At 40.7% G+C, this 19,869-nt stretch overlaps 1 protein-coding gene across 10 annotated transcripts; it reads left to right on the top strand.

Annotated features, from left to right (window-relative positions):
• Nucleotides 1–8,780: 8,780 nt before the first annotated feature.
• On the top strand, nt 8,781–19,615 carry LOC136455874 (uncharacterized). Of its 10 annotated transcripts, none has more exons than XM_066455584.1 (11): nt 8,781–9,003; nt 9,096–9,256; nt 9,408–9,500; nt 10,180–10,258; nt 10,352–10,430; nt 12,173–12,212; nt 12,733–12,870; nt 16,356–16,438; nt 18,149–18,227; nt 18,894–18,988; nt 19,385–19,615. In XM_066455584.1, exons 2-9 carry the CDS (start codon nt 9,126–9,128, stop codon nt 18,151–18,153), a joined length of 648 nt encoding a protein of 215 aa, XP_066311681.1. In that variant the 5' UTR covers nt 8,781–9,003; nt 9,096–9,125; the 3' UTR covers nt 18,154–18,227; nt 18,894–18,988; nt 19,385–19,615. The 10 variants fall into 10 exon arrangements, with proteins under 10 accessions (XP_066311681.1, XP_066311675.1, XP_066311678.1 ...); XM_066455578.1 differs by adding an exon at nt 16,788–16,912 and having other exon boundaries at nt 18,149–18,988; XM_066455581.1 differs by having other exon boundaries at nt 16,788–18,227.
• The last annotated feature ends 254 nt before the right edge of the window (nt 19,616–19,869 follow it).

Raw genomic sequence — 19,869 nt, 5'->3', positions numbered from 1 at the left:
ATATCAAAAACTATCTAAAAACTAGCTGGGGCGGATGGCGAGCCAAGTAGGGCGTGCTAGCCGGCCACGGGGCCGAGCTGAGCACCTCGCGCGAGGACGACTACGGCGGAGACGGCGAGATCGCGTGGTCGGGCGAGGGACGACGACGGCGCGGCGCGGCAGACGAGCTCGACGGCCGCCGGGCGAGGCTCGACGACGAGGCCAGGCGGGAAGCGATGCGGGCGGATTGGCGCGGCCGAGCGGGGGTAGACGACGACGGCGGCGCGGTAGAGACGAGCTCGACACGGCCGGGTGCGGCAGAGACGAGATCGACGTGTAGATCGAAAAGTAGAAGATGAACAGAACATGAACCGTTCGATATATATAGGCTAGGACCCTTTAGTCCCGGTTGATAACACCAACCAAGGCTAAATCTTCTTTAGTCTCGGCTGGTAAGCCGAACCGAGACTAAAGGTCCAACCCTTTAGTCTCGGTTGGTGTAATCAGCCGGGACTAAAGGTATTTTTGGGTGGGCATTCTGCCCACCCTTTAGTCCCGGTTCCTGGCCTGGGCCGGGACTGAAGGCCTGAAAATTTTGGCAGCCCGTCAGAGTAATTGGAAAGGCCTGTGATTTTGATTTTATTCTCCTTGTTTAATACTAGGTTAATCAATTAATTCTATAGCAACTTCAATACTTTACAATATTTATTTTAAAAAATACTATTGATTAACTAATTATTTATTGTAAATAGAAAAATTTTGTAACCTAAAGTTTTTAATTTCTTTTATGAATATAGAATATAAATGTTACTAATACTAAGTATTTTGTTAATGCAAAAATATATTTGTAACTTAAAATTAATAAAACTAATATTATTCGATAGGAAATTTATTATCATATTATTGTAACGTCAATGTTATAATTTTTTCTCAGTTTTTTTTGACCATAATGACAAAAAAATTTTGTTGAACCTATAAAAATAAAGAAAATATAGTATTTTTGTTCTACAAAATTTTTAAATGAAAAAATGGCCTATATAAGGATTGTAGATCTTGATGAGTTGAACAAACTTAATATTCAAAATATTTCAATTTGAGACAATCTAGGGTTCCGAAAACTAGTTTGTAGATATCAAAATTTAAAAATCATAAATTTGAATTATCTAAACTTTCTTAAATGGAAAGTTAACCAAAACAACAATTGTATATCTTGATGAGCTGAACAAACTTGGTATTCAAAACTTTTCAATTTGAGACAATCTAGGGTTCCGAAAACTAGTTTATAAGCGTCGAAATTTAAAAATCACAAATTTGAACCGTCCAAACTATCTCAAATGGAAAGTTGACCAAAACAACAATTGTAGATCTTGATGAGTTTAACAAACTTGGTATTCAAAACTTTTCAATTTGAAGTCATTTAGAGTTCATAATACTAGAGTCAATGTGTTGTTTTTCATTTGACCAAATTTGACTTGGTCAAACTTGCTCAAATGAGACACTAAATGACCTCGTATGAAAAAACTCTGAATACCAAGTTTGATCATCTTAGCAAGATCTACAATTGTTACATAGATCATTTTTCTATTTGAAAAAGTTTTATCAAACACTAGTCATAAATTCTTGAATCTCATAGACTTTCTAAAACTGTCACACACTTGTGAAATTTAAACTACATTTTGTTCAAACTTTCTCAAATGAAAAAATGGCATATATAAGGTTTGTATATCTTGATGAGCTGAACAAACTTAGTATTCAAAACTTTTCAATTTAAGATAATCTAGGGTTCCGAAAACTAGTTTATAGGCGTCAAAATTTAAAAATCACAAATTTGAACCATCTAAACTTTCTCAAATGGAAAGTTGACCAAAACAACAATTGTATATCTTGATGATCTGAACAAACTTGGTATTCAAAACTTTTCAATTTGAGATAATCTAGAGTTCCGAAAACTAGTTTGTAGGCGTCGAAATTTAAAAATCACAAATTTGAACCATCCAAACTATCTCAAATGGAAAGTTGACCAGAACAACAATTGTATATCTTGATGAGTTGAACAAACTTGGTATTTAAAACTTTTCAATTTGAAGTCATTTAGAGTTCATAATACTAGAGTTAAAGTGTTGTTTTTTCATTTGACCAAATTTGACTTGGTCAAACTTGCTCAAATGAGACACTAAATGACCTCAGATGAAAAAACTCTGAATACCAAGTTTGATCATCTCAGCAAGATCTACAATTGTTACATAGATCATTTTCCTATTTGAGAAAGTTTTATCAAACACTAGTCACAAATTCTTGAATCTCATATAGACTTTCTAAAACTATGTCACATACTTGTGAAATTTGAAACATATATTAAATATATTACAATGTGAAGTCATAACATATTACATAATATCCGTCTCTAAAACATAATATATTAAACATGCATCATTGTATTATGCGGGCACAACAGTGAATTTCTTCTTGACGTATGACCCTTGGTTATGATCTTGTCGTAACCATAGAATGTCTTCATCATTTAACATGATGCTTGGATCTTTCTTCACTATGAAGGGTGGAATTTGGACATTTCTGTCATAATCTTCTAACATATCTGACTTGTCTTTAATTTTCACTATATTTATTTTCCCAAAAAGAACTATGTGGCGTTTTGGCTCATTGATCATTGAGTTGATGTCTTTGTTTTTTCCTCTCTTTGATTTTGTAGACATGTCTTTCACATAGAACACCTGACTCACATCGGTAGCAAGGACGAATGGTTCGTCTTTGTACCCAATATTATTAAGGTCCACTATTGTTATTCTATACTCTTTGTCGACTGTTACCCCTCCTCCGGTCAGCTTCACCCATTGGCACTGGAACAAAGGGACTTTAAAATTAGGTGCGTAGTCTAGTTCCCATATCTCTTCTATGCGGCTATAATATGTTTGTATATTCCCATTTGGATCTGTGCCACCTATGCAAACACCACTATTTTGATTGGTGCTCCTTTTATCTTAGATAACTGTGTAAAATATATTCCCATTTATCTCGTACCCTTGGTACATGAGGATATGCCATGATGGTTGCCTAGCCAATAAATACAGTTGCTCATCAATATTGTCATCGCCTTGACATTCTTTTCGCAACCAATCACTGAAACTTTCCATGTGCTAACGCCTAATCCAAGCTTCAGTCTTTCCTGGAAACTTGGATCGTAAGAACTCCTTATGTATCTCGATGTACGGATGCACCAATGACGAGTTCTGAAGAACTGTGTAGTGTGCTTTATTGAAATAATCGTCTTCTATGCTAATATATGTTTTTTCCTTAAAATTCCTTTACCACTGAGTCTCCCCTCGTGTCGTGATTCGGGAATGCCAATCGGGGCAAGGTTAGAAATAAAATCAACACAGAACTCAATGATCTCCTCTGTTCCATAGCCCTAGGTGATGCTTCCTTCAGGCTTAGAACAGACTTTCATCAAAATAATGTGTGCATGCATTATATCCTTTGTTTGTCTGACCTAAAAGATTATTTAAAGCAGGCCAATCATTGATTGTTACGAAAAACATTACTCATAGGTCAAAGTGTTCTTGTTTGTACTCATACTAGACACGTACACCTGGTTTGTTCCATAAAACTAGAAGTTCTTCAACTAATGGCTTCAGATAGACATCAATGTCGTTGCCAGGTTGCCTTAGACCTTGGATGAGGATCGGCATCATAATGAACTTTCACTTTATGCATAACCATGGAGGAAGGTTGTAGATACATAGAGTAACTGGCCAAGTGCTATGACTAGTGCTCTGCTCCCCAAAATGATTCATACCATCTGTACTTAAGGCGAACCTTAAGTTTCTAGCCTCATTTGCAAACTCTGGAAATTCCCTATCTATCGCTCTCCACTGGGACCCATCAGCTGGGTGTCTCAGCATATTGTTTACCTTACGGTCTTCTTTATATCACCACAACAACTTTGCATGGTCTTTATTTCTGAACAAATGTTTTAGGCGTGGTATTATAGGAGCATACCACATAACCTTGGCAGTGATTTTCTTTCTAGGACGTTGTTCACCCTCGACGTCACTAGAATCATCGCGCCTGATCTTATACCGTGATGCTTTACATACCGGGCATTCATCCAAATTCTCGTATTTATTGCCATGGTAGAGGATGCAGTCATTAGGACATGCATGTATCTTCTGGATTTTTAATCCCAAAGGGTAGACAACCTTTTTTGCTTCGTACGTAGTGGTGGATAATTCATTTGGCTTCGGAAGCATCTTCTTTATGAGGTTCAATAAATTCCCAAATGCCTTGTTGGATACACCATTCTTTATCTTCCACTGTAATAATTCTAGTGTTGTACCCAGCTTTTTTTGTCCCTCTTCAGCCATCGGGTATAGCAACTTCCTATGATCCTCAAGTATGCGCTCGAACTTAACTTTCTCTTTTTCACTTTCGCATTCTTGTTGTGCATCACGAATGGCATCGCCAAGAGTATCACCGAGATCATCTTCTGCCGCTACCTCTTCTTCATCTCTCTCCATTGTAGTATCATCAAAGGCACCATACTGAGTAATAATGTCATCAATGTCTAAATCTTCTCCTTCACCTTCTTCCATTATGACCCTGCTTTCTCCATGCTTAGTGCAACATATATAGTTTGACATAAAACCTGACTTAAGCAAATGTGAATGAAGACTCATTGAGCTTGAATATTCCTTTAAATTTTTACATAGGGCACATGGACAGCACATGAAACCATCCCGCTTATTTGTCTCGGCCACACCTAAGAAATAGTGCACGCCCTCAATAAAGTCTTGGGAGCGAGATCGGCATTGTACATCCAATGGCATGACATAATCTGTATTACACGACAAATTATGAAAACCTTGAACATAATTAAGTATTTTATTACACAACATAAATGACACACACACGGTTGATTAATTAACTAAGCCTGGCTACAACGTAAGCAATCCCAACTATCACTAAACAAACTAAAACTACAATGTACTTTAGTAACATAATTATTTCGTGACCGTACACAACTAAAACAGACAAATCATTCGTCTGTTGAATATTAATAAGCTTCTCCTGCTGACTCACTGCCTCATCATTAGCAGCCGCTACCTCAAGCGCACCCGAATTCTGTATGTATGTAGCATAATCTTCCTCCTAGTACCAACCATCGCATCCATTGTCCTCCCACTGAAATTAAAGCCAACAAATATTTAGTCAAAAATATTCAAGAAAAGCTGATCAATTAGCCATAATAATCAAATGCGTAAGAAACTCACATCGCGATCCGGCCACTTGTAGAAAACACGACCCTTGTTGGGTCACTGTCTCTTGACTCGGTACTCCATCACAATCTTCTGCTTACACTTACCGCAGATAATGAGAAGGAGTTCTGGCCTCAGTCGTTTCGCAACCGAACGAGAGACCGAGGATCCGGTACCAGTTGTCATCTACTTTCTATACTTATTTTTGCAAACTAGTGTAAATTTCACATTTTCTAAAATAATATATTTAAACAAGACTAAAATTATTTATTTATCTAACTAAACCATAAAATATGTACTATGTATAATAGTAAAATACCAAACTATCAAGTGATTTTACTATTATAAATCATCATGTGATTTTGAGCTAAAAATGATATAGAAATCATAATCAAATCCACCATATTAAGTTACTTTCTATACTTATTTTTGCAAACTATTGTAAATTTCTCATTTCTAAAGTAATATATTAAAAAAAATTTATTTATCTAATTAAACCATAAAATGTACTACATATACTAGCAATACTAAACTATCAAGTGATTTTGATGAACTAATTTAACTTTTGTTTATCCAAACATGTATGCAAATCATCATGTGATTTTGAACTAAAAATGACATAAAATCATAATAAAGTCCAACATATAAAGTTACACATGCATCTACATCGCAAAATGAGATAAAGCTACTGATAAAACATAAGAGGATTAAGTTTGTTACCTCCAAAATCGAAGAGCAACACTAATGGAGAGGGAGAGAGCAAGAACAACAGCAAGCTGAAGAACAGAGGCAGTGAGTTTGAATGGAATGGCTCGGGCTCGGAGAGGAAGAAATGAGCTGGTCTATAGGCCGGGATAATTAGTCCCGGTTAGAGGGCCAAACCAGGACTAAAGATTAATCTTTATTCCTGGGGTATCACCCAAACCAGGACTAAAAGCTCTAGTCCCGGCTGGTATTACCACCTTTAGTCCCGGTTGATAATACCAGCCGGGACTAAAGATCCCTGCCCCGCGGACGACCGTTGGGCAGGAACCTTTAGTCCCGGTTCTCTAGTCTGTTCTAGTAGTGAACTTAGGAAGAACTTCGAACATATTTTGCAACAGTTCGGGGGCTGTTAAAAAAATATCTAGTTTGACATGCATTATATGTAATTTGTTTTACATATGCAACTTGATTTGATAGTGTATGAGCTAGAACTTGACGTGGTGGATATCGAATTTTTTCTTTTGGTAGTAGTACTGATTAGGGCCTTTCTAATGGTAGAGTGAGTTACTATCTCTATATGAAACGTACATATCACTCAAAGATTAGCACAATAGTCAAAGAAAATGTGTCCAATGGATTAGCTATAGCATACAATAATATTTTCTGAGTTAATTTGAGTCCACATGTCATAGAGTTTTATTAATTTTTGGAAGTTGCTATATTTTAGGTGCATGAATTTTTAGACAATAATCTTAGACAACTAGTACAATTAAAAGAATGATACAGTTCATTTTTTTCTATAAGTAAACCATGACAAAACTATAGTAGCCTAAACAACAATATAAAATCAGGCAATGTAAGAGAAGTGTTTATTAATTGCATATGTATCATATACCCTATATCTAGTGGCGGAATTAGGACTTTTGATTAGGGGGGGGGGGGGGGGGGGGCAGATAATATGATAACACCTCGTAAATATGACAAATATATATATCAAGTGTATGTCTCAATAGTTTTTCAAAACTTATATATATATATAGTATTCATAGCGAAAATACAATATTATCATAAAAATGAATGAAATGATAATTCTTTGTGTCATATAATTGAAATATTGATAGGGTATTGACACTTTTTACTGTGTTAGGGAGGGGGGCCAGGCTCCCCGCTGGCCCCTTGGTTCCGCCAGTGCCTATATCCTATACCAATGTAGATGGAGGCCACTAGCAATCACTCATTGCTATAAAGCTCAACCCACAACAAGCCACATCATCTCTAATTTGCAACCGTTAGATGGTGAGGTATCCCATCTTTTCGTTCATTTGTTAGAATCCCCCGTTACCGGTCTTTCATGTCCATTGCTCTCTAGCAAGTTCCATCAGGTACGGCGTTCTTTTCTGGGTTTTTCCTCGCTTGCTTTATTTTCATCTCCTACTTTGCACCGTATACTTCCCAATATATATATAATTCAAGACTTTTTTCTTACTATTATTTAACTATGTTGGCTACCAGTTATCCACAAATCTAAATTCAAATTCGATTCATATATGCAGTTTTGTAAAAAAATATGGTTCAATCTCTAAAAATTTCTTAATCAATTAACCTTATATTAAAAAGATATGAAAGCGATACCATAACTTTCTAACAATATGATGTATTTATATGTGTTCTATTTAGAGTTTTGAATTTTACTTATTTTTATTGCTTGTAGTCACAATCGTTATTTATTCAAATTAACATTTGAGCTTTACCTACTTTTATATATTGTGATTGCATAACATTTGAGCCGTTGTCTTATCTGAAACATATTGCCTAGTCAACCGATCAAAACAAAGTAAAGCACTAACCATGCAATGCATAAATAGAGTCTATATGGGTCTGATTGGCTACTTGTATTAGGATGGCTTGTATATTAGACCTTATGCAGCACAACCTAAAGCTATCTAAACATATGTAGCGCCTTCGTGTTTGGTTGTCCTGCATTAGACCTTATGCAGCACAACCTAAGCTAGAGGGATTTCATGTTCAATTTCAAAGTGACTGCCATTATCAATTCTTGTGGCAAACAACGCAGTGGGATTTCATATTTACGAGCTACGAAGATTCATTGGTGGTCATTTTGATGTTTATTCAAAATCCTTTGATGGGTGAAACACTTCTAGAAGTCATTCCTACTATAAACAAAATTTTAAACCCATGTTGTTTCTCTAATATTTTTCATGGATCCTAAATATATTGTAAACTTGTCACGAAAATTTTAAGCTTGTTTTGGATGTTTCTAAATTTAATTTCAAAAATAAAATCTAATTTTAAGCAAGCGATTGGTTAAGAACTTTGGATACTCGTTGAGCACATAAATTACATGTCAAAAAACTACTTCTAAAGCATAAGTTTAGATATTATGGATTTTTGGAAAATATTTTGGGCAAAACAACTTAACCGAAAACTTAAATATAGCTAGAATTTTGGTCTCAATACTGGAAAAGCTATGATGACAAATACAAATAAATGGGTCACCCTTAACTTTTAGCATATATTTTAGAAAATCACAAGAGTTTTTTGAAGGCTCTAGGTCCTTATTTTTGGATCCACAAAAAATTCAAAATGTGATAGTTTGAAATTATCTTTATTATTACTCGTATAAAAGGATTTGCATAAAAAAAAAATCGCCGGGCACTGCCGCGATCAGACAAACGGAGAGGCCGAAAGGGATGGCACGAGCTTAGCTCGGCCTGTTGGGCTGCCGTTGTTAAGTATCAACTGGGCCAGAGTACTGCCAGTCCATTTCAAGGCTAATTTCTGAGGCGTCGTCGTCTTCTTCGGTCGGGTGCTGGACAGCTGGAGGCACCAAACGCCAACAACGAAAAACTCCGCCGCAGACAGGCCATTGGAAGGAGAAGAAAGGAGTGGGGTCTTCGGTTCAGCTAGCTGGGGCAGCTGCCGTACCCTGCCGTAGGTGGAGCTCCGCCTCTGTCGGCACTTGAGAGGTTGGCAGGACTCATCCGCGTGTGCGGCTTACCCCGAGAACAGAACCACCCACACCTAGGTTCTTGTAGTGGATTCACTGGATTCAACCAATTGATTGCTATTTTGAACTGCGATTCTGCGAATTTGTGATCCTGTTAATTTCCACCACAGTCTTCTTGCGGGCCAGAAACGCGAATCACGATGATTCCAGGAATCGCCCCCAAGACGGCGGCGGCGCCGGTGGCCTGGGCACCTCAGCCTCGGCACATGTTCGTGTTCGGCGCGGGCTTCGTCGGCCGCTACGTCTCGGAGCGCCTCCTCGCTCAGGGCTGGTTGGTTGCCCCCTCACTCTTGCCCCGCCCACTTCATCCTCCCTGCTTCTCGCTGGCTGGGCGGCGCGGGCGCAAATCAAGCTCGCTCCTTCCTAATTTCCAATTCCCCGTCTCAGCCTGATTCCTGATTTGGGAGTGGGTGAATTTGCAGGCAGGTCTCTGGGACGTGCACCAGTGTCACCAAGAAGAAGGAGCTCGAGATGCTGGGCATGAGTGCTTTCGTTTTCGATGCCACACAGAACAGGTGTGGATTCGTGCTGCTTATCCTGTCCCCTTTTCATTCTTGCACTTGTTTCTAGCCTGCTCCGTTTGTGCTTAAACATTGATGGTTCATCAGCCAGAAACATTTCTAAATAATGAATCAAATATAAGGAAAGCAGAAACAACCTAAATCGTCAATAATTTGCTCGATTCACCTGTAGGAACTAGTAAGCATTTTTTTTAGTGGAAACTAGTAAGCAGGTGGGAAGCTCCTCCCATAGCCACTGATTATTCCCTTTATGATAGGAATCCCACTGGCATATTGTACTTGCAAAGAACGCAGAGACAGTCCATATAGCAGTTTCTGGTGAAATCATGCAGAATCAGGTGGTAACAAGGTTTTTTTTTGTTACTAATCCGTTAGTTTGGCTTTGTAACACATTGCTTGCACTAGGTAACTGTTTGCAGCATAGATTCACTACCCGTACTTTAAGCCTATCTGATAGGCTAGTTGGTAGAGTTTATTTTACTTAGTTACCATGATATCAAACTGTGTATCTGACTCCATTCTGAGGTTTGAACACCCCTTGTTACTTAGCATGTGTTCTCCACATCCTCTTGCTCATATTAATGGGTGTGATGATAGTATGCTCCTGTACATAAATTTCTCTGTTCTTGGTTGAGTTTAAAGTGGTTATTACTGATAGATATGTCACTTCCAGCCTGGAAAATGTTCACAGTTTGCGACAAGCAACTCACTTGCTCATCTCCATCCCACCCATCCCTGGAATTGGTGATCCTGTAAGTTGTAAGTCAATCATTGCTTGTGTTTGTTTGATCAGGCTTTAATGCTAACTGGATTTCACTTTATGGAATTTGCACCTGTTACCCCAGCTATTTAAATTAGATGAAGACCTGAGGAGAATGCTTAGCCATGGTAATCTTGAATGGTTATGCTACCTTTCGTCAACAAGTAAGCTCTCAAATATTTTGTGCACATTCAGCTTTAATTGCATGATTTCATTTAACCTGTTCATTATTTGTAAATCATATGCTACTTGGGGTTGGGGATTTCAGGGCTGTCAGGCTGAAGTTGCTCACCTGCTGCTCAAAGTTGTCAAGTTTTATTGGGGTTAGTCAAGAGAATTGCTGCAATCAGTCAGGGGAATTTCCACACTAAATATCAAAGTTCAGCTAGGCGCTGGGCGGAATCTAGGCGCTGACCCTCAGCCTAGCGCCTAGGCGGGATTAATCGCGCCTAGGCGTTCCTAGGCGTTTTCCAATACATGCTTAAATTTATTAATACATACTTAAGTACTTAAAAGAAAAGAAAAAATAGAAGACCAATGGTCATGGAACAGGGAGAAAAGAGAAGAAAGGCCCATAAAAACGGCCCAACCCACCTTATCCACCGTTAAAAACGGCCCAGCGCACCTTATCCACACCTCCTCCGGTCCTCCCACACCGCCGCCGCCCGCGCCTGCGCCCGCGCGAGCGCCTGCCGCCCGCGCAAGCCCGCGCGAGCGCCCGCCGCCGCTCGCAGCTCCTCCTCCCCCACCGACGACCTCCGCCAGGCGCTCCTCCACCACCACCGCCGCCGCCGACCCCCATAGGCGAGGCGGACACCCTCCGACTAGAGCCTAGTCGCGCCTAGCGGAACAAGGTATGTCAATATCTTTTCATAAGCTAAAAGCTGCAATATTAAGAAGAACTCGACCTGCGGGGGCAAGACCACCCCAATGGCGTTGCACTTAGAAGAAGCTTTCTCATGTGCAGGCCAAAGAAACACCCAAAAGGCCAGCTGCCCTGGACGTGCTGTGGACATGTGTATCTCACTAAAACCGATTTTTTTTCTCGAAAACACAGGAGAGCTGCGCATCATTATATTAAGAAGATGAAAAAGAGGGACAAGTGCCCATACAACACAAAAATTGACCCCCCCCCCCCCCCCCCCCCCCCCCCACACACACACACACACCCACCCACCCACACACTCTGCTGCTGCCCTTAGCTAAAACCGATTCAGATGGTTATTACACGTATAACTCAGGTGTCAGGACACAGCTAATGAGGGGTGTTTTTTTAACCCAGGTCTTTTTATATTCGCTCCCACGGGGAGTTGAACGCAAAACCTGAGGGGGAGGGGATTCTTGTCTTTGCGGTATCATTAGAAATTGATGTTTATTATGAAAACAGGTGGGTTCAAATAGCGGGGAAGAAAAACAAATATCTTCTCTAAGCAGTTGTGATGCAGACTTGAAATTTTACTATCTATATATACCCAAACATCCAAACATGGGGATAGACCCCTCATATAAATCTTATTTAGTCACCACCATATTATATGTGGAGTGACATCAAATTGTGGAGAGTGCTTCTTCCATTCTTCTGTTTATATCATGTTAGCCTTAGCGATCAACTATATATCAAACTGGCATGAAGTATATGTACAAGCATTTTGTGGCTAGCACTGCATTTGGAGATCTGTGGGTGATTTGCACAGCGCAGCTACTGCAGTTGATGCATTACTCAACAACAACAACAACAAAGCCTTTAAGTCCCAAACAAGCATATTTCTTTTTCTCTTGGCATGCACTTATGAAGTTGTCAAACATTGAAGCTGAGTCAAGGGTAATAACAAATCATGCTATGAGCAGTGCACCATATAAGAGATTTTCGTCAGAAAGCTACTTTGTAACACTTTCTTACTTTCAGGTGTGTATGGTGATTGTGGTGGTGTATTGGTTGATGAGGAGTAAGGGACTCATTGGTTCTTTTCTTGTCCATGAAGTACATTATAATATAAAGCTAAATACACTGCTGTGCATGCAGTCATACAGTAAACCCAAAGAGCGAGTCCGCCAAATTAAGATATAACGCAGAAAAAGGATGGCTGAATCTTATTGATGATCCAAATCTGTCAGCTTTTATATTCCGTTTAGGTGGAATATATGGGCCTGGAAGAAGGATTTGACCTGCTAAAATTTCATTCCATTTCACCATTTTAATTTCTACTAATTCAGTTTGACTTAAAAAATGGAACATTTGTTGGCATGCTGATTAGTAGCACTGTGTAAAGCTTATGAAAACTGAAACATAGCTGTAATGGCAAGTTTGTTGCTTATTGAAAAAAAGGTGGCCAAATAATAGAATAGATTATGACATGAAGAATATCTTATTGGAGACTGTTGTAGTACCTTGATAACTGTTTTGTGAAATCCTTTGTTTCATAGTTCTTTTCCTATATTCCAATGACTGGACGCTGTTTACTGCAGTGCTTTGGACACCTTAGCCAATAGCAAATCTTTGTCAAAGAGAGAAAAGTTGCGAGAATCTAAGCAGTATACTGCACGAATCCACGTGGCTGACATCTACAAGGCTGTCTTGGCTAGCATGAGCATCAGATGTGCAAGGTTTCCTATTGATGTCACTTCAGTTTGTGATATCTTTAACAATATTTCAGTCTTAATTCCTGTGCCACGTTGCTTGTGGGAATGCACAACCAAGAGATTTGAACTTTATCTCTATTTTCTCTAGAAGACATCTTACTGACCAATTAACCAACATGATTATATCATGCATCATGAAGTTTCTCATGGTAACAAGTAGGGTGGGAATTTCACATTTTTTTGCTATGAAACTTTGAATGCTACTCCCTCCATTCCAAATTATAAGTCATTCTGACTTTTCTAGATACATAGCTTTTATTATGTATGTAGACATAGTATATATCTAGATACGTAGCAAAACCTATGTATCTAGAAAAGCCAAACTACTTATAATTTGGAGCGGAGGGAGTACCATGTTTAGTACCTCTAAATGCAACATTTGCACGTTTGATATTCTGATCATACGCTATCAAATATAAAAACTTCAATTCCAAACCCATTTACAGTTGGTACTCTAGTTTTTAGTCATGTTTGGTTCTTTCGTAGCGACCTAGTGAAAAATCTGAAATATCTTGTTTGCTGTACTTCAGTGGCCACCGCCTAGCTCCGTAAAAGAACTTTGTAGTTTCCTCGGGCTGGCGGGTTATTACCGGCGTTTTGTCCGGCATTTTGGAATCATTTCTAAGCCTCTGACAGACCTGCTAAAAAAAGGGACTCTGTTCATTTGGACTCTGGAACATCAGCAAGCTTGTGATGCTCTCAGGACTGCACTCACTTGAGCACCCGTGGTAGCACTCCCAAATTTCCATCAGCCATTCGTCATTGGGACAGACGCTAGTGGTGTGGGTATCGGTGCGGTTCTCATGCAGTCGGGGTCATCCCTTGGCTTTCCTCAGCAAGGCCCTTGGGCCGCGATCTCAAGGCCTGTCGGCATATGAAAAGGAATATATGGCGATCATAATGACAGTCGATCATTGGCGAAGTTATCTGCAGATGGCTGAGTTTCATATTATCATTGATCAACGCAGTCTCGTCCAGCTGTCTGAGCAGCGTCTTCACACACCTTGGCAACAGAAGGTCTCTACCAAATTGCTCGGGTTGCAGTACACGATTCGCTATCATAAGGGTCCTGAAAACCGAGTGGCCAATGCATTGTCCCGTTTTTCGGAGCCAGGAGCTACTTGTGATTCTGTTTCAGTTGCTACCCCAGCCTGGACTCAAGCTGTGGCCGATTCCTATCAGGATGACCAGTATGCTCAGGAACTCCTCACTAAGCTTTCTGTTGATCCAACAGCTGTGCCTCACTTCAGCCTGCGTGATGGTCTCTTATGCTACAAAGGCCGTCTGTGGGTGGGACAGGTTCCAGTTCTACATCAGCAACTGTTAGCTGCTCTCCACACCAGTCCTGTTGGCGGTCACTCCAGTATTCCAGTGACCCTGAGACGCGCCAATCAACTCTTTGCCTGGCGAGGTATGAATGCTTCTGTTCGTGATTTTGTAGCATCTTGTCGTATCTATCAACAGGCCAAGCCAGATCGTTCTAGGCTCCCTGGTCTCCTTCAGCTGCTGGCAGTACCTGAGCGCGCGTGGCAAGTCATTAGTATGGATTTCATTGAGGGCTTACTGGTTTCTGGACGTTTCAATGCCATACTTGTCATTGTGGATCTCTTTTCTAAGTATGCACATTTTGTGGGCCTGCGGCATCCATTCACAGCAGCAATGGTGGCTTCAACCTTTATGCAGAGCATATATCGTCTCCATGGTATGCCGTCATCAATTGTCCTCTGATCGGGACAGAGTTTTCACAAGCAAGTTATGGTCAGAATTGCTCCGTCTGTCTCAAGTTGAGCTGATGGATGAGTACAGCCTATCATCCACAATCGGATGGTCAAACCGAGCACGTCAATCAGTGCCTCGAGACCTTTTTGAGATGCTATGTTCATGCCTGTCCTTCCAAGTGGAGTGAATGGATTCATCTGGCCGAATACTGGTATAATTGCAGTTTTCATTCGGCTGTGGGTCGATCAGCGTTTGAAGCTCTATACGGGTATGCACCTTCTCATTTTGGAGTTTTAGCTGCTGATGTGTCAGTTCCTCATGATCTAGCAACCTGGTTGGAAGAACGTCAGCTGATGACTGATTTGATTCGGCAACATTTGCTTCGTGCCAAAGCGCGCATGGTTAAATCTGCTAATATGAAGCGCTCTGAGCGGCAGTTTGACATTGGTGATTGGGTGTTCCTCAAATTGCAACCTTATGTGCAATCATCCGTTGAAGCCCTTGCCAGTCACAAACTGTCTTTCAAATTCTTCGGACCATACCAGGTGATTGCTAAAGTTTGCACTGTTGCGTATAGACTGGCCCTCCCAGCTTCCTCTGCAATCCATCCGGTTTTCCATATTTCACAATTGAAGAAATCGGTTGGTCAGCATCAGTCGGTACTGCGACTCCACCAGACTCTGAGGTTCAGTGGAGCATTCCAATGGCCATTATTTAGCGCCGCACGGTTCTTGCTGGCGCGTCCTCCAAAGTGCAAGGTTTGATTCGCTGGTCTAACATGCCTGATTCATTAGCAACTTGGAAAGACCCTATTCCTTTGCAGCAAGCTTTTCCTCGGGCATCTGTTTGGGGACAACCAGGCCCTCAAGGGAATCGTGTTACACCTGTGGTCCTGGATGAGCACAACAAGGAAGCTGGCGGCGATGGGCCGTCCCTGGGAAGACCACACCGGGCTAAGAAGCCCAACCCGAAGACGTCGGGCCCATCGTGGGTCAAGTCCATCCAGGAGGCGTGTAGTCGAGTGACTCTCTTCCACCTCCGCCTGCGTGCGGATAAAAGGCGAGCGCTGAGCGCTGTGTAAGACATCACGTATTATCTCCACACCTAAAAAGAAAGAAAGTAAGATCACCGTTTAGTGCGACAATCGTCGCTCCGTCCCTCCCTTTGCGATACCGCATCACGCGCTCCCTCCGCCGCCTCCTCCCCCTCGCGCCCTTGGTCGCCGGCGCGTGTCCCCCCGGTCCTGCCGCCTCCTCTTCCCCCTCGCTGCCTACCCCCGCCGGTCCGCGCGTGCTCGACGAAATCCTAGCTACTCCTTCGTCGCTGCCAACGGCGGCAGCGTCGTCTCAGCACGTCATCTCGATCTGGCGGTACGTCACCCCTTCTCTTCTCCCTCGTGGACGCGCGGTTGTCGGCGTGCGGGTTGTGGCAGGCATCTGTGCTGCCGTGGCTGGCCTACAACGTGTGGCTGCCTGCGCTGCGCACCTACGTTTGCTCGCTGGCCCTGTCCGCCGGTGTGCTATGTGCGCCTGGTCAGCGTGAGGAGGCAGCAGGCGGATGACAGCAACAGGCAGCGGCTGCGTGCGGTGCCTCTAGCCCTGCTGCCTGCAGTCGGCTGGCCTGTTGTCCTGCCCCTGCTTTGGGGATTCCTTTGAAATTTTTTCCCACATTTTTTTTTGCTAATTTCTTGGTTGAATCGATGTATCTGAACTATGTGTGCTCATGGACAGCGGCATGGGTCCAGAACATGAAGTTGAAGCCCGGCATGGGTCCAGCAGAGGTGTGGATGGGGAACAAAATGATGCTATGTCAGGTGCTCCTCTTGGTTCTCAATCGATGTGTGGATGGGGAACAAAATGATGCCATGTCTGGTGCTCCTCTTGGTTCTCAACCGTGCCTTACTTTATCAACTTTACTTTTAGTCGTGTTTTTTCTTTTTTACTAACTCAATTTTGTTCCATTTAATTTCACGGCAGGTTTTTTTTTGATATAGGTAAATGCAATGGAAATGCCCCAACAGAAAAATATATTAGAATATAGAAATGGTCGCTCTAATCGTTTGTTGTCCATTGCAATTTAGTGTACCCATTTTGGCATGCTTTCAATGGTTTGTATAGTTACGTTGCAACATGATCCTTATCTGCTCAATATGAATATTGCAGTACTACCTATATTGTTGTCGTCAAAACTGCTCGCTGAGATGGAAGTTGACGAAACTACGAAGAGGGAGTGACTTTTGACTCGAATAACTAATCTACCGGTGCCTACATAGTTTCAAAAATTAAAGGTGACCAATTTAGTACGAAGAATGAAAACCTATAGCATGTGTTGCCAGCTTCATTTCTCAGCTATCTATAATTAGAATGAACCTGTCATCGTTCCTTCAAGGTTAGAATAGACTTGATTAGAAGTGAATGTGAAACTGCGGACAAAATAATTGTTGAATTCCGTAAGAGCTATGGGTTGGGAACCCGTCACGCGTTCGTTCGGTTTGTCATGACATAAATCATCTCCCCATGGTGTTCGTAGGATAGTTATATATCATAAGAAATGGCAGTAACCAAACTCAGATAAATGTTTGGTATTTCTGTCTCAGTTTTCAAATTTGTTGCCTTCATACTACTTGCAGGCATCAGGAGGACAGTTACTTCTTTGTCTATTTTCGTATTTTACCTCTTTAGTCACTATGTATAATTCTGTTCTTTTTTTAGCGAGACAGCTCGACATACCTATCTTCTGAACCAATAATTAATATACATCATTCTGCCCATGACAGACCCTACAGCCTGTCGATATGCACTTACCTTCATGTAATCAGTGTTAATGCTATATTTGTTTGTGTGACAGTTATGTTCCGAATTTTCTGTGTTTCTTTCGGTACAAAAAAAAAGTTTCAGGTCAAGGTTACAACGGCCTTTTCCATTTCCCTTCATCGACTTGATGTGTTTGATACAAATATGACTGTGACAATTTAACAAAGGCCATATCTAAGATTCAATTTTAGAGACCTATGCAGTGCCTTCATGAAGACGTAGAGTAAGGTATAACCACCTAAAGTAGATCTTTCTAGAGTTCAACTATGCAGAGCAAAACCACCATATTAGTTCACTGATTCATACCTATTGTGACCTGTCAACTATCTCAGACATGACCCATCCTGCTACACATTATTGCAAACTATCCGTATGTTAATCAGTCAGTTCAAAAAAGGAAGATTGGATTTGAACTCTTGCAGTGTCACCTTTGTTTCCTTATGAACACAACAAAATATCCCAACTTTAGACTTCCAATGTGCTGCTTACCGAAACGCTAGGCTTATTTTCATAAATGACTGCACATTTTGATTTATGTCATGTAATAGATAACATGCCCTGGATCACCAAACTTTCTATCATTCTCTTCATCTGTTTATTCAGAATAGTAGCAATAGTCTTTTTGCTAATATAGAGTAGTAATTCTGTTATTTTTGTCGTCACTTATGCCTGCAACATCTAAATATTTGTTAGTTCGTCAATTCCTGTAGGTTAAGATTTTCAAAGGCAACAATGAATGAGTATTCAGACAAGGTCGAAGAACTTGCTGCAATGCTTGCTATTGAAGTGGTATGATTTTTTGTTGTCCTGCTTTATCTCCTTACAGGTCACTCACTACCTAGGTAGCGAAAAAAGAGGGTTACCAAACTCTTATGAATATTGGTATGAGTGAGGCCTATTTTGCTAATTCCTTTGTGTTTCTACTTTGTGGCACAAGTTATTTGCTAAATTCCTTCCACTGCAAAACTTCTGCTACTGAAACAACCAGACAGATTGCAGCTACTCTAGCACATGTACTTGGCATAAGAGATGGTTAAGGTGCTGGAATTTTGGTACAGACTGTCTATAATTTTGTGTTAAGACATATTGTTAATGATTCGATCTATGCACAAAAACTAAATAGCTTCTATTTGGCAACAACATATTGTTAAAGAGAACCACTGATAGTCCCATACATACAACGAATCTATGTGGAATGCCTTCAGAAAGCTAACCATTTAGAAAACCCTGTCTCCTATATTTACAGGAGAGTGCAAATGGTAGTACTTATCATATCTAACAGTGAACAGGTAATCCAATCAACTCCCACACTGATTTTTTTCAAAGTTTAGCACATTTGCTGTCCAACAATAATGTGCCTATTTAGATGTGATCGCTTCAGAGTTTTTTCCTTCTCCTTTTTCGTGTCTTTATATGGTCTGCACTTAATCTAAACATCCTATTTCAACTATGAAGGACAAAGGAAGCGCTGAAGAAACGTATACAACAAAGGCTACCCAAACCGCGCCCCAAAAAAACCATGCCTCCTTCACAGAATCCCCCACGAAGAAGTAAGATCCTCAAACTATGGTACATGCAAACATATACACAAAGAAACATATTTACTTCTATGTGGTGGTTCTTAATTTTACATATCATTTTAAGATCCATAGCCAAAAGGAATTTTTTTACCTATAGATTTCATCATGTCATACATCATTTGCAGAGCCACGACCTAAACACCATATCCAACTAGCAGCAGAAGTAACCAAAGGTCCACTCATATTTTTTACATTATCACTTATTGCTTTTCTTCTTCTTTGACTCTGCTTACACAGTGCCATAGTAAACAACTTCGTTGCCTGTTAACAAGTATGCATATTTGGAACCAATATGAAAATAGCTCTCTTTCTAATGTTTCAAATATGGATAATAATATCAAAATGACCCTGTTCCTAATGCTACAGATATGGATGAACAAAAACGGCTCGTCATTTTGCAACATGAACGAGGCTATATTCAGTGCACCAACAAGACATGGCAACACGTTTGTGGACTTTTAAACGTTGTCACTCCTGTGTACACTACATGTTTATCTCCATGCTTTAAAATATTTGTGCTCCAAGTCAGATCAGGGTACCAAACAATTCCTTTATGTATAAGCATAGTAGCCATATGTGCAATAAGTCAATGACAATAAGTGATGCGCATTATACCTTCAAAAACTTTCTTATGGCTACCACTCATATTGTCCTACAACTAAAAAGAAAGAAAGTAAGACCACCGTTTCGTGCAACAATCATCGCTCCATCGGTCCGCCCCTCCCCTTACGATACAGCACATCCTAATCTCCTACGTCGCTCTGCCTCGCAGTGCGATCGCCTCCCCGCGATCGAGTCAGAAGGAAAGTCATGGAAGTCACGCAAACGACGTCGCCCTCACTAGGAAACTC

Source organism: Miscanthus floridulus, chromosome 6 (assembly GCF_019320115.1).
Source record: "Miscanthus floridulus cultivar M001 chromosome 6, ASM1932011v1, whole genome shotgun sequence".
In the NCBI taxonomy this organism is placed as follows: domain Eukaryota; kingdom Viridiplantae; phylum Streptophyta; class Magnoliopsida; order Poales; family Poaceae; genus Miscanthus; species Miscanthus floridulus.
This window is presented reverse-complemented; position numbering and strand designations above follow the sequence as displayed.